Genomic DNA, 13,086 nt, shown 5'->3' on the forward strand with positions numbered 1-13,086 from the left:
TTGCAGCTGCCAGGCCCCTCCAGCCACCCCGCAGCCCCAGGCTCTCCACGGCTGAGCTACACTGAGAAAGGAGAGCGGCAGAGAAGGGACCGGGCGCTGAGGCTCATCAGGGCTCTAGGCGGTAGCTGCACCCCGGAGCTCCGCAGCGCATTGGGGGATGCTGCTCCTCCTCCTCTCATCCCGCCCCCTCCCCTCCCCCCCCAGGATGCCACAGGACAGGGAAGCCTTGAGGGGATTCCTACCTTGGGGCTCACCCCCGAAGCACGGACCCCAGCGGTGTCCCCAAGAGGGACACTGGACTACGGTGGCTGGCAGTGGGGAGGTCTGCGCTGGGCTCTGCCCTGAGGGAAGGAGAGGAGAAAAGAAGAGGAAGGCTCACGGCTGCCTCTGCCCCCAGCCAGCCGCTGCAGCGGACGGACGGGTGAAGCTCCTCGGGGTTTCCCCAGAAGGTGAGCGGGGAGTGAGCCCAGCAGGGCAAGGAGCCGAGACGGAGCCGCCACAGCTCCTCCCGCGGCCTGCGCTGGAAAAGCCCGTGCCCAGCAGCACCACACCCTGCCACCGCGCTCTGCTGGTAGCGTCCCCAACGAGGCCTTTTATGCACTTTCTGCCTTCTTCCAGAAGCTTCTTAACCAATCAACGGCCACAAGCAAAAACGGTCCCTTTTACGGCGCGCCCGTGCCCCTCATCGCTCCCGCCCCAAGCCCGCTGGATCCGGTGCTGGCCCGCGGCTCTGCTTGCGGCCAGGCCCTGCGGGAAGGTGCGGAGCACTGCAGGGACGGTGGCCTCTTCAAGCCCTGCGCGGGGAATAAGCCTTAAAATACATCACGTTGCTAAGTGCACCTTGAAGCTTGTACTGTATTGTATTAAGTTGGTTTCCAACTGCGCGTGCACACCCACGAATGTGCTTCTGACCAAGTTACCGACCAAAACCTGCCCCAAATGACACCATGGCCAGCAGCACACGCACACCCAGAAGTTCTTCTCACCAAGCTTCTCACCTGCCGCAACCGCTAATGGTTGCTCGGAGCCAAAGTTCTCTTGGGCCCCACGTGCTGGCCATGGCATGCGTATTCCAGCCCCACAGAACGTGCACCTCTGCACCTCCTAGTCCCACCCAAAAGGACACCGTTTCTACGCAGGGATTTGCATGCAAAGGTGCTTCTCGCCAGGGTACTCACCAGCCACTCCACTAACAGTGGCTCACAGGGCAGTTCTCCAGAGCCCGTATCCTGGCCGTGGCATGCCTATTCTGGCCCCACATCTGCACCTCGGAGCTTCCTCTGTCTACCCAAAGGGAGGCCATGACCAACAGCACATTGGCACCCAATTGGTAGTGCTTCTTGACAACCTGCTCACTTACCAAAATCACTAATACGTGTCAGAGCTGAAGTTGTCTTTGGCCCATAGGCTAGCCATGGCATACCTCTTCCAGCCCCACAACGCCTGCCCTCTGTGGTTCCTCTGTGCACCCAAAAGGACATGGTGTCCGACTGCACATGCACACTCCAAAGGTGCTTCTCACCAAGTTACTCACCTACCAAAACCACTAAAAATAGCTCAAAGCCAAATTTCTCTTGGGCCACACACTGGCCAGCACGTGCCTATTCCAGGCACAAAACAGCTGCACCGCTGCGCTTCCTCTCGCTAACCCTAACGGCACCGTGGCATACAGCATGTGTGCGCCCACAAGTTGCTTCCTGCCAAGGCACTCACCATAACCACTAACACATCTCAGAGACGAACTTGTCTTGGGCCATACACTGGTCCTGGCATGCCAGTTGTAGCCCCACGATGCCTGCACCTGTGGGCTTCCTCTCTCCACCCCGAAACACGCCATGCCTACCTGCAGATTCTCATCCCAGAGCTGCTTCTTGCCAAGGTACTCAGCTGACACTCCACGAAGAACTGCTTGCAGCCCGGTTCTCTTGGCACCTACGATGGCCCTGGCATACCTCTTCCAGCCCCACAACACCTGCCCTGCTGCACTTCCTCTCTCTCCCTCAAAAGACACTATGCCTGCTTGTAGATTTGCACCCAAAAGGTGCTTCTCGCCAGACTGCTCCCGTAAGAAAACCACTAGTAATTGCCCAGAGCTCAAGTTTTCTTGGGCCAAACACTGGCCCTGGTGTGCCTCTTCCAGCCCCCCAACACCTGCACCTCTGTGCTCCTCCCCGCTCCAGCACAACTGCACTCTGTGCTTCCTCTCTACCCAAGACGACTTCCCGTCCAACAGGAAATCGGCACCCAAATGTGGCTTATCAGCAAATTGCTCGCCTATTGTAACCACTAACAGTTGCTAGGAACTGATGGTCTCTCTTGGGTCTATACGCTGCCCCTGGAATACCTGTTCCAGCCTCACAACACCTGCAGCTCTGCTCCTCCTCGCTCTATCCAAACTGACACCATACCCCCTAAAGATTCAGATCCAAACGGTGTTACTCACTGAACTGCTCCTCTACCAAAACCGCTGCCAGTTGCTCAGGTCCAAAGACTTCCTGGGCCCTAGGCTGGCCCTGGCATGCCTGTTCCAGCCCCACAACGCCTTCATCTTTCCACCTCCACTCTCTTCCCATCATGACATCGTGGGCAACACCACATGTGCAACCACAAGTTGATCCTCACCGAGGGGATAATCCACTCCCCCGCTAATAGTTTCTCACAGTCCAGCTCTCTTTGGCCCTTACGTGGGCCCTGGCCTGCCCATTCCAGGCCCACAGCACCTCTAGTGCTGCGTTTCCTCTCGCTAACCAAAATGGGCAACAGCACAATGGACCCAAAAGGTGCCTTTTGCCAAAAGGCTTACCTACCCTAACCACTGCCAGCTGCTCAGAGCAGGAGGTCTCTTGTGCCCTGTGGTGGCCCTTGGCATGCTTACTGCAGCCCCACAACACCTGCACGCCTGCGCTTCCTCTCTCTACCCAAAATGAGAACATGCCTAGCTGCAACTTCTGATCCAAAAGGTGCTTCTTGCCACGGTGCACACCAGTCGGAACCACTGTTGCACACAGCCCAGGCCTTTGGGCCCATACGCTGGCCCTGGCATGCCTATTCCCGGCCCTCAACGCCTGCACCCCTGCACTTCTACTCCCTACATAAAGTGGCACCATGGCCAACACCAGATTTGCATCTAAAAGGGGCTTCTCGCCAGACTGCTCACCTGACACAGCTAGTAGCAATTGCCTGGAGCCAGCATTCTCGTGGGCCAAATGCTGACCCCAGCATGCCTATTCCAGCCCCCCAACACCCGCACCACTGCGCTTTGTCTCTCTTCCCAAAGTGACGACGTGTCCAACAGCATTTGCTCACCAGAAGATGCTTCTTGCACAGTTACGTCAATGTCTGCATGAATGCCTTAATCTCACAGTTCATCGTGATCTCTCCAGTTTACGGGCCAGCGTAGCGCGTGAAATAATCTTTAGTTTCAGAGCTCCTTAAGTAAAAAAGGCCCCAAGCAAATGAACAAGAAAACAAAGTGTTAATCACTTCTCTGTAGGCTAGCCTAAAGTGTCAATTCTCTAGTTACTTAAATTGCTAGTTCGTTGATCTGTTTACCTGAAAATTGGTTAGTATTGTGTGCTAACAAGCAAAACAGTTACCTAACCGATGGGGAGCGTGCTCCTGTTTCCTCCTCTGTCACGAAGGGGGTTGTCCCACAAATTGCACTGGGAAGCCGGAGAGCCTGAGCAGCGAGCTGCTTGGTGGCTGTGCTTCAAAGGTTGTTCGAGTGAGTTGCCGTATTTGTCCGTTCATGCTGGGAGGTTTGGCCTGTACTGCCTCTATTGGTTGTTTTGGTTACTGGGCCAGGTTTCCCCTAATTCCAAAGAGTTTTGGGCATACCATGTGGGGACAAGCAGTGACTTACAAAACTGCAAGGAAAGCACACCTCCTTCTTTTTCATCCTGAGTGTCTGGTGTTTGCGTTGCTCTTGCAGGAGCCTAATGGTGCTGCTCTCAGCAGGGAGTCCATCAGGCCTTTGCATGAGCCGTTTGTTAGGTGCAAGAGCTGAGCACGAGACAAACAAACAGTCACACCACAAACGCTAAAACCTGTGTGGAGCCAAAGTTCTCTTGGGCCACACGCTGGCCTTGGCACGCACACTCCAGCCCCACAAAACCTGCACCTCTGCACTCCTACGTTAACACACACCGCGCAAGCCGGGAGTTTCACGGCTTCAAGCATCGTTGGCTGCAACAGGGACCAACAGTCTTTATTTTGCCATGCGCAGGAGATGATGTTACCCGTTGGAAAGGCTCCCCTCGTCCCCCATGGCTATCCGCGTGCCCCCTGGAAAGGGGCCAACGCCAAGAGCAGTGGTGGCAGCTTCTGCTCGAGCTCGTCTGCACGCAGTCCCTGGTGCCTGCTTCAGGCTCTGGTGTCCACCGTGGAAGCTAAGGACGTGGCTGTTGGACTCTGTGGGTCCGGTTGGAGCTTCTCCGCACGGCTGGCAGTGCTTGGGGCATCTGACGGCGATCCCAGAGCTGCTGCTTCTCCCCCTTGCTAAAGGATGCAGAAGAAAGGGCTTCAGCTCTACGGTGAGGGAGGTGGGAGGGAAATGCTGCAGGTCTCTCTCAAGTGCCACTTGCCCACGTATGCTGCTGAGCTCTTCTCAGCGCAGGGAAAGACTGTCTTTGCCCAGGGCCTACTGCCAGTGGAAGGGCATGGCAGGAGAGGGGGGTCCCCACGCACATGGGGAGGTCCTTACCAGATGAACTCCACCTTCTCCTTCCCCTTGTTGGTGTTCAGGGCAGCCTTCCTTGCCCACTCGCCCTGCTGTGCTCTGTAACCCTCCAGGAACGTCAGCGGTGGCTCTTGCCTCCCTTCTGATGCTCTCTGGCTGGCATTCTTCAGGGCCCTTTCTTTCATTTGCTCCTTGAGCTTCTCGTCATACTGCTTTCTCAGCACGTGGGAAGGAAGCCCGGGATCCTCACGCAGGTGGCGACAGGTGGTCTGCTAAGGCAGAAGACACGTCCCTACAGCACTGCTGCCGCGCCTGGCAGACCATTGCTGCTCCCCTTCTAGGGAAAAGGGGAAAAAGTGCTGAGGGGAAAAGCACTTGCCATACCTGGTCTCGCTCTGCCCTTGCCCTCGGTCTGTTTTCGTAGAACTGCCCCAGTATTTCATCTTCTATCTCTTTGCGCTTTGATGCCATCAGCAGCCGCAGGCGTCTTTCTGCGGGATCGGTGCAGAGGTAGCACACTCCCTGGAGGCCACAGAAAACATCGTTAGGCTCCTGGGGCTTAGGCAGGGAGAGGAGGGCAGGGAAAGTGGTGGCGGTGGTGGTGGTGATGGGGTTCCTTCTGCTTCTGCCCCCTGCCTGGAGGCAGAAAGAGCACACAGGGGTGGCAAATCCCTGTGGTGTACCTTTCCTGATGGCTGATGAACACAGTCGGGCAGTTCAAAGTTCAGTCGAGTTTCAAACTTTGGCTGCTTGCTCGTCTTGGAGAAGCTCTCCCTAATTGCTGGCAGCGATCTAAACAGACAGGACAGGGTGAGTGTCATGGAGCAGAGTACGAGCTGGTTCTTGTGAGCAGGGCTCATGGGCTGCAGCCCCGCTCCTGCAGCTCAAGATGGTTCTGCAGGAGAAGCCTGTGACATGATGTCCTTGTGACATTCCAGAACCGTTCAGCATCACAACGGGCACCATGGCCAGGCGAAAGATCTTTCTCACACAAGGACAAGAGCACGGTGTCCACTTGCCCATCCACCTCCACCCCTCCTCTGCCCCAAAACCTATCTGCAGGAGTTTCACCTGGCATGGCCCCCTTCCTTGCCAGGAAATTCCTCGCTATCCTTTAACTTCAGTTTGGCCAGAGAAATCCTTCGTCGAGCCAGGAGGACCGGATCCAGCAGGCTCACTGCAACCGGAATCAAGAGAACTCTTCAGAACAGGGGCTTTGTGCATGTGCATGTGCATGTGCAAGCAAGCGTGAGCGGCAGAGCTGCTTGGTCGTGCAGTGGGGGGCTCCCGAGCCTTTTTCGAGCCATCCCCAGATGGTTTTCCTCCTCATCTGCCAGCAGGTGGCTCCCATGAGCTACGGAAAGCCCTCCATCACTAACACCTGCTGGCAGACTTGGCTAGCCAGGATGCCTTGGTTCTCCACCCCTCGCAAGGACGAAAGGAGAAGGCACAGCCCCTGCCACGAGAGGGTCTGTGACATTACCTTTTCTGGCATGGTGCTCACCAGGCACCAGTTCTTCCCTGGGCTTGACAGAACGTGCATGGGCAGACGTCTTGCCGGTGATCTCAAGTGCAAACCTGCAAACAAGACGCCTGTTGGAATAAAGGGCTCCATGGTCCCTGGGCTGCTCGCCTGGAGAGTCTAGTCCCAGAGATGTTTTAGAGCTCCTGCTGCATCCTTGGAGTAGGTAACCTGTGTGGGAAGTGATGGGCACAGGGACGGAGGGCAGGGTCGGCAGAGGCCCCCCAGTCTGCCTGAGGCTCTGCCAGTGCTTCCCACGCTTCCCTGAGAGAGAGCTGTTTCCTCCTTGGCTCCTCGCCGCCCCTGCAGAGCCTCCCCTGTGTCCCGGGGCTGCGGGAGCGAGCTTCCTCACCTTGGCAGCACGATGACACCATCACGACTGAAGCGAGAAAAATCATTTCGGGTAACAAAGGTGACAACATCCATCATCTTGGACTCCTGCAACGGGACAGAGACACAGGAGGTGACCTCAAGGCCACATGCCTGTTGCTCCCAAGGGCAGACAACCTTCCTGCTGCTCAGCGAAGGAGCTGCCGCTCAAAAAGCCTTGCACCACCTTCTCTGGAGGACCGCTCGGCCCCCTTTCAAAGGAGTTGATGCGATACCGAGAGCTGGTGTCGCTTGTGGAGCGTGTGGTCAGCCCAAGGGGTGAGGCAGAATCAGGCCATGCGAGGAGAAAAGATGTGGAGGGAGCTTTGACAGGCCTTGCAACTGCCCGGAGAAATGACCAACTCACCGTGAGAAGAGCTGGGAACATGTTGCCTGTGGCATCCACCTCCATAAGACAGTGATCAAAAAAGTTCATAGTGACCACTTGTCTTCGCACGGCAAGAACGCCCATGTCCTTGAAGACCATTTCGACCTCCTTGCCTTCTGCCACGGCTCCAGCAAAGAAAAGCAGAGTCTCCTCTATGCACCGCTGCACTGCTTCTTGCAGGAAGCCGGTTTCCTTGGCTATCTGCTCGAAGCTCAGCTGCACAACTGGGATGTCATCTAGGACACAAGCACAAAGCAACCTCTCTCACTCCCACAGTACCTCAGCTGATTGCGAGGCTGAGCGTCTGCAGTGCCCGGCCCTGCCTTGGGCAATACAGTGCCAGAGAGAGGTCCTGTTTAACCCTGGGTGACACCTGCAGAAGGGAGCTCATGGGGGTCCCTTGCTGCCACGACATGAGCACCAAGCTGTGTGGGGGAGTGAGTGGGGCAGGGGGCAGGGTTCCTGTTGCAGGGGCAGGGTGCTGGGCTGCCCTACATGCACCACGCTGAGTGCACTCAAGCTTTGAAGAGGGGTGGCTCTGCCATGTCAGAGACATGCCACCAGGAAGCACCACAGAGGGTCAGCCCCGGGGCGGGAGGGGTTGGGGTTGGGGGGGAAGGGCAAGGGCCTTCATCTGCCTTCTTACCAGGAATTTCCTTCTGAGCATATCTGAGCCGGTAAAACCTCTTGAAAAACCTGCACATCTGGAACACAGGCCTTTGCAGAGGCAAAACCTCGCCCTCTCCCACACGGACATGCTCGTTGACAACTGCAAATGTCCCAATTCCAATGTTAACTGCCTGGAAACAGAAGCAGAACACAGGAAGCAAAGTGAGCACCTTCTGGGGCGGGAAGGCTGCGGGCTGACTTGTATGACCGCAGCGATGGTGCTTGGGGCCCTGCCTGCTGCTGAGGTCCAAAGGGGCAAGATGGGGCACTTTGAAAGCTCTGGGCGAGACCCACAGCCGCTGCGTGCTTTCCTCTCCCTCCTCCTCACACTCGGAGCCAGCACTGGGGCCGGGAAGGCAGAGACATACTGGGTGGCTGGGTTATGTCCCGGGGGGTGCCCAGAACACCCCAGGGTTTCTGCTGGGGCCTTCCCCCTGCATCGGGGCGATGGAGCTCCTTCTTCCTTCTCTTCTCAGAGAGGCTGCGCTGCGGGCAGCTCCTCAGCACGTGGTGCTTCTTGGGTTGGGGTGGGAGGGGGGCAGGCTCTGTTAATCCTCGTGGCTGTTGTGCCCTCTGAGGAGGGGAAGGCTAATGGTGCTCTACAGAGGCAGGTGTCAGGGCTTCTGATGCCCTCCGGGGACACGCGATGAGCAGGACGCAAGGCTCACCCTGTTCAGCAACAGCTGTATTCTCAGGTAGTAGCATGCGCTAGCCCAGATCCTAACGATGTCTGCAAAGCAAGCAAGAGGTGCGTCATGCTGCGAGTCAGCCAAGCCCACCCAAGCAGCACCCTCCTAAGCAAGGAGGCTACCGGCAAGTGTGCTCGAGCCCCCCACCCGCTGCCCAGGGCAAGCGCGCGCACTGCTGGGTGCCCAGCTCAGCTTGGGACCACGTGAGGCAGCCTACAAGACGCCCGCGCTGAGGCCAGGGGAGGTCTGGGGAGGAAAGGGAGACGTCGGGAGCGTTTTGGAGGAGGGCACCGTGCCGTCGGACACGCGCAGTGCCAAGGGGTCTCCGAGCTGCGGGCCTGCTCTGCCCCTCTGGAGAGCCCCGAGGCAGTGGGAAGCGAGCCGGGGCGGCAGGGCAGAGTCGCACACAGGAGCCAGGAGTTGGGGCTGCCGGAGGGGGCCCTGATCCAGAAGACACCATCACGAGAGGCTCTGCTCACAGCTGCCCGGCCCCTCCAGACCCCTCGCAGCCCCAGGCTCTCCACACCCGGACTGCAGCAGCAGTCCTGGGAGGGGCCCTGAAGGCCTTACCGTTGGTGCTGAGCTGCTTCAGCGTTGGAAACTTCTCCAGCCCCAAAGGGGGGTTAAGCACCAGGTAATTTATCATCTTGGCCCCTCTCGCTCAATCTAACACTGCAGCTGGGGGCCAAAGACGCTCTTCTGGCCTCCTCTCAGGCAACTCCTGCGCTGCTGCTGCGGCAGCTCCTGCGGAGCAGAGCGCTGGCGACAGCAGACCCTGGCGTCACCCAGGTCTCGCCGCCGAGTGTGACTGGGACCCGGCGGGGGGTGGGAGCTGTCACTGTGATGCAGGTGCTGTGCTGTGACCCCCCCACCGTGTCACAGAGGGCTGCGGGAAGCCACCACCCGGCGGGTGTTGCCACCTTGGGCCCTGATGTGGGACACCTCAGCACCCGGCTTGCTGGGACTGCCGAGACCTTTGTGGCCTGGGTGGGCACGAGGGGCACCACGCAAGACTCCTTGCCTCCCTGGGAATGCTGAGCTATCATTTTACTTTTAGCCACCCATGACTCAGAGGTCCCCCACTGAAATGCTCTTCTGAGTGCCCACCAAGTACCCTGTGGGTGGCCGGGACAGCTCTCTCGTTCGAGGCCAGAGTGCTAAGCCATGTCCTAGCTCATGAGGGCTGTGAAGGAAAGACCCTCGTTGGCCAGGGGTTGCTGCCAGTGGAACCGAAGGGCATGGCAGGAGAGGGGGTCCCCGTGCACATGGGGAGACCCTTCCCACATGAACTCCTCCCTCTCCTTCCCCTTCCCCTTGCTGGTGTTCAGAGCAACCTTCCTTGCCCACTGGTCCTGCCACACTTTCTAAGTCCCCGTCAGCTTCAGGGGCGGACTTGCTCGTGAGGAAGGGAGGCTGCAAGGGCAGGGAGGTGGCCTCTGCCACGCTCTGGCTGGTACGCTGCCTGCCTCTTCCCTTCCCCCGGCCCCCTATGCATGCACACAGGCACAGGCTGATGCTGGCTCTGCAGGACAACACCCCCGAGAAACCTCCTTTCCCAGGGCTGCCTGTCTTCCCACCACCTCGTCTGACGTGAAGAGCCCCCGCAGTTTGTACACTCAACGTCAGAAGAGGAGCACACCCCTACGGCAGATGGGTAGAGAGAGGACTTACTAAGCAGACTACACAGTACGTGAGGGCGAAGCGCAGGGCCCAAGCAGACGAGCGTTGACCATCGGGCTGTTCTCCTGTGACCAGCCCTTTTTGTCCCCCTTGGCACCCAGCTGCTATCCGAGTGCCTGGTGGCCTCCTTTTTGCTGGCCCAGTCCCCGAGCCTCTGCTGCTCGCTCTCGGTGCTGGCCTGGGGGAACTTGTCAGCAGACACGGGCCAAGCTGGGCACGTGCTGTCCCACAGGGCTGGCTGTGCGGGCACATGGGACGCCTTCTCCACCACTGGCTCCCGGCACAGGTTTTCCTCCAGCCGACGCCTGTGGCTCTGTGTCCATGCTGATTTCTGCAAGCCAGACTCCAGCTTCCACTCGACCTTGCTCCAGCTCCAGCCTGGTGCCTCAGCAGAGGTTGTCTGGGAGGAGCCATTGCTCCTCAGCCTGGCCTACTCCCTGCCTTGCTGGGCACCAGGGCTTTCTGGCTGGAGGTGATGCCTGGGGCATCAACTGGCTCGTGGATGTGCAGGCGTCGTAGGGGTATCCGGTGGAGGTGCTCCACTGGCTGCTCCTGCTTGCCTCCAGCAACACAAAGGGGTCAATAGTGTTGTGCAGCTTCAGTGTGCCCTTTCCAGCCTGAAGGAGGACAGCTGTGCGCGGAAACATAGTTTCTCGTCAGATCACCACACCATGGCAGGGACTATTGCCAGCCTGATCTCCAGTCTTCTCCGCTGTGTGCACGCACAGCTTCTTCCTCAAGCCTTGCCCCAGCTTCAGCTTAGTCACTGGAACGGGATCAGCGCCAGCGGGACAGCTCCCACCACCACTGGCTGTACGCAAGTCCAGGCTGGTGCTGGTGGAGCCGGCCCCAGCGCTGACGTCCCTCTCGGCCGCGGCAGGAAGCGGCCCTGCAAGCTCAGTGGCCTGGCTGTCCAGCCCATGGTTGGGGTGGCTGGGGCTGGACCGAGCAGTCCCAGGCCCTGGGTCTGCTTTGGGGCAGGCCCCGTGTTGGGGAAGGCTCTTGCTTGCAGCTGCCAGGCCCCTCCAGCCACCCCGCAGCCCCAGGCTCTCCACGGCTGAGCTACACTGAGAAAGGAGAGCGGCAGAGAAGGGACCGGGCGCTGAGGCTCATCAGGGCTCTAGGCGGTAGCTGCACCCCGGAGCTCCGCAGCGCATTGGAGGATGCTGCTCCTCCTCCTCTCATCCCGCCCCCTCCCCTCCCCCCCCAGGATGCCACAGGACAGGGAAGCCTTGAGGGGATTCCTACCTTGGGGCTCACCCCCGAAGCACGGACCCCAGCGGTGTCCCCAAGAGGGACACTGGACTACGGTGGCTGGCAGTGGGGAGGTCTGCGCTGGGCTCTGCCCTGAGGGAAGGAGAGGAGAAAAGAAGAGGAAGGCTCACGGCTGCCTCTGCCCCCAGCCAGCCGCTGCAGCGGACGGACGGGTGAAGCTCCTCGGGGTTTCCCCAGAAGGTGAGCGGGGAGTGAGCCCAGCAGGGCAAGGAGCCGAGACGGAGCCGCCACAGCTCCTCCCGCGGCCTGCGCTGGAAAAGCCCGTGCCCAGCAGCACCACACCCTGCCACCGCGCTCTGCTGGTAGCGTCCCCAACGAGGCCTTTTATGCACTTTCTGCCTTCTTCCAGAAGCTTCTTAACCAATCAACGGCCACAAGCAAAAACGGTCCCTTTTACGGCGCGCCCGTGCCCCTCATCCCTCCCGCCCCAGGCCCGCTGGATCCGGTGCTGGCCCGCGGCTCTGCTTGCGGCCAGGCCCTGCGGGAAGGTGCGGAGCACTGCAGGGACGGTGGCCTCTTCAAGCCCTGCGCGGGGAATAAGCCTTAAAATACATCACGTTGCTAAGTGCACCTTGAAGCTTGTACTGTATTGTATTAAGTTGGTTTCCAACTGCGCGTGCACACCCACGAATGTGCTTCTGACCAAGTTACCGACCAAAACCTGCCCCAAATGACACCATGGCCAGCAGCACACGCACACCCAGAAGTTCTTCTCACCAAGCTTCTCACCTGCCGCAACCGCTAATGGTTGCTCGGAGCCAAAGTTCTCTTGGGCCCCACGTGCTGGCCATGGCATGCGTATTCCAGCCCCACAGAACGTGCACCTCTGCACCTCCTAGTCCCACCCAAAAGGACACCGTTTCTACGCAGGGATTTGCATGCAAAGGTGCTTCTCGCCAGGGTACTCTCCAGCCACTCCACTAACAGTGGCTCACAGGGCAGTTCTCCAGAGCCCATATCCTGGCCATGGCATGCCTATTCTGGCCCCACATCTGCACCTCGGAGCTTCCTCTGTCTACCCAAAGGGAGGCCATGACCAACAGCACATTGGCACCCAATTGGTAGTGCTTCTTGACAACCTGCTCACTTACCAAAATCACTAATACGTGTCAGAGCTGAAGTTGTCTTTGGCCCATAGGCTAGCCATGGCACACCTCTTCCAGCCCCACAACGCCTGCCCTCTGTGGTTCCTCTGTGCACCCAAAAGGACATGGTGTCCGACTGCACATGCACACTCCAAAGGTGCTTCTCACCAAGTTACTCACCTACCAAAACCACTAAAAATAGCTCAAAGCCAAATTTCTCTTGGGCCACACACTGGCCAGCACATGCCTATTCCAGGCACAAAACAGCTGCACCGCTGCGCTTCCTCTCGCTAACCCTAACGGCACCGTGGCATACAGCATGTGTGCGCCCACAAGTTGCTTCCTGCCAAGGCACTCACCATAACCACTAACACATCTCAGAGACGAACTTGTCTTGGGCCATACACTGGTCCTGGCATGCCAGTTGTAGCCCCACGATGCCTGCACCTGTGGGCTTCCTCTCTCCACCCCGAAACACGCCATGCCTACCTGCAGATTCTCATCCCAGAGCTGCTTCTTGCCAAGGTACTCAGCTGACACTCCACGAAGAACTGCTTGCAGCCCGGTTCTCTTGGCACCTACGATGGCCCTGGCATACCTCTTCCAGCCCCACAACACCTGCCCTGCTGCACTTCCTCTCTCTCCCTCAAAAGACACTATGCCTGCTTGTAGATTTGCACCCAAAAGGTGCTTCTCGCCAGACTGCTCCCGTAAGAAAACCACTAGTAATT

General features: G+C 58.7%; 1 protein-coding gene across 1 annotated transcript; it reads right to left on the reverse strand.

Moving 5' to 3' along the window:
* Positions 1–4,388: 4,388 nt before the first annotated feature.
* LOC134147434 (coiled-coil domain-containing protein 81-like) lies at positions 4,389–8,961 on the reverse strand. The gene is made up of 11 exons (XM_062588575.1): positions 8,886–8,961; positions 8,295–8,356; positions 7,604–7,757; positions 6,937–7,193; positions 6,553–6,638; positions 6,162–6,256; positions 5,750–5,855; positions 5,362–5,470; positions 5,063–5,200; positions 4,703–4,947; positions 4,389–4,497 (listed from the first exon to the last, which is right to left on the reverse strand). Exons 1-11 carry the CDS (start codon positions 8,959–8,961, stop codon positions 4,389–4,391), a joined length of 1,437 nt encoding a protein of 478 aa, XP_062444559.1.
* Positions 8,962–13,086: the final 4,125 nt, after the last annotated feature.

This window comes from Rhea pennata, chromosome 15, assembly GCF_028389875.1.
Source record: "Rhea pennata isolate bPtePen1 chromosome 15, bPtePen1.pri, whole genome shotgun sequence".
NCBI classification, from domain to species: Eukaryota; Metazoa; Chordata; class Aves; order Rheiformes; family Rheidae; genus Rhea; species Rhea pennata.

Excerpts from the sequence above, each read along its gene's own strand:
- LOC134147434 (XM_062588575.1), bottom strand. The coding sequence starts at position 8,961 with ATGATAAATTACCTGGTGCTTAACCCCCCTTTGGGGCTGGAGAAGTTT. Across the intron at positions 8,357-8,885 it reads GAAGCAGCTCAGCACCAACG|ACATCGTTAGGATCTGGGCT; the intron begins GTAAGGCCTTCA and ends CTTGCTTTGCAG. Across the intron at positions 4,498-4,702 it reads GAGAAGGTGGAGTTCATCTG|CAAGGGGGAGAAGCAGCAGC; the intron begins GTAAGGACCTCC and ends TGCATCCTTTAG.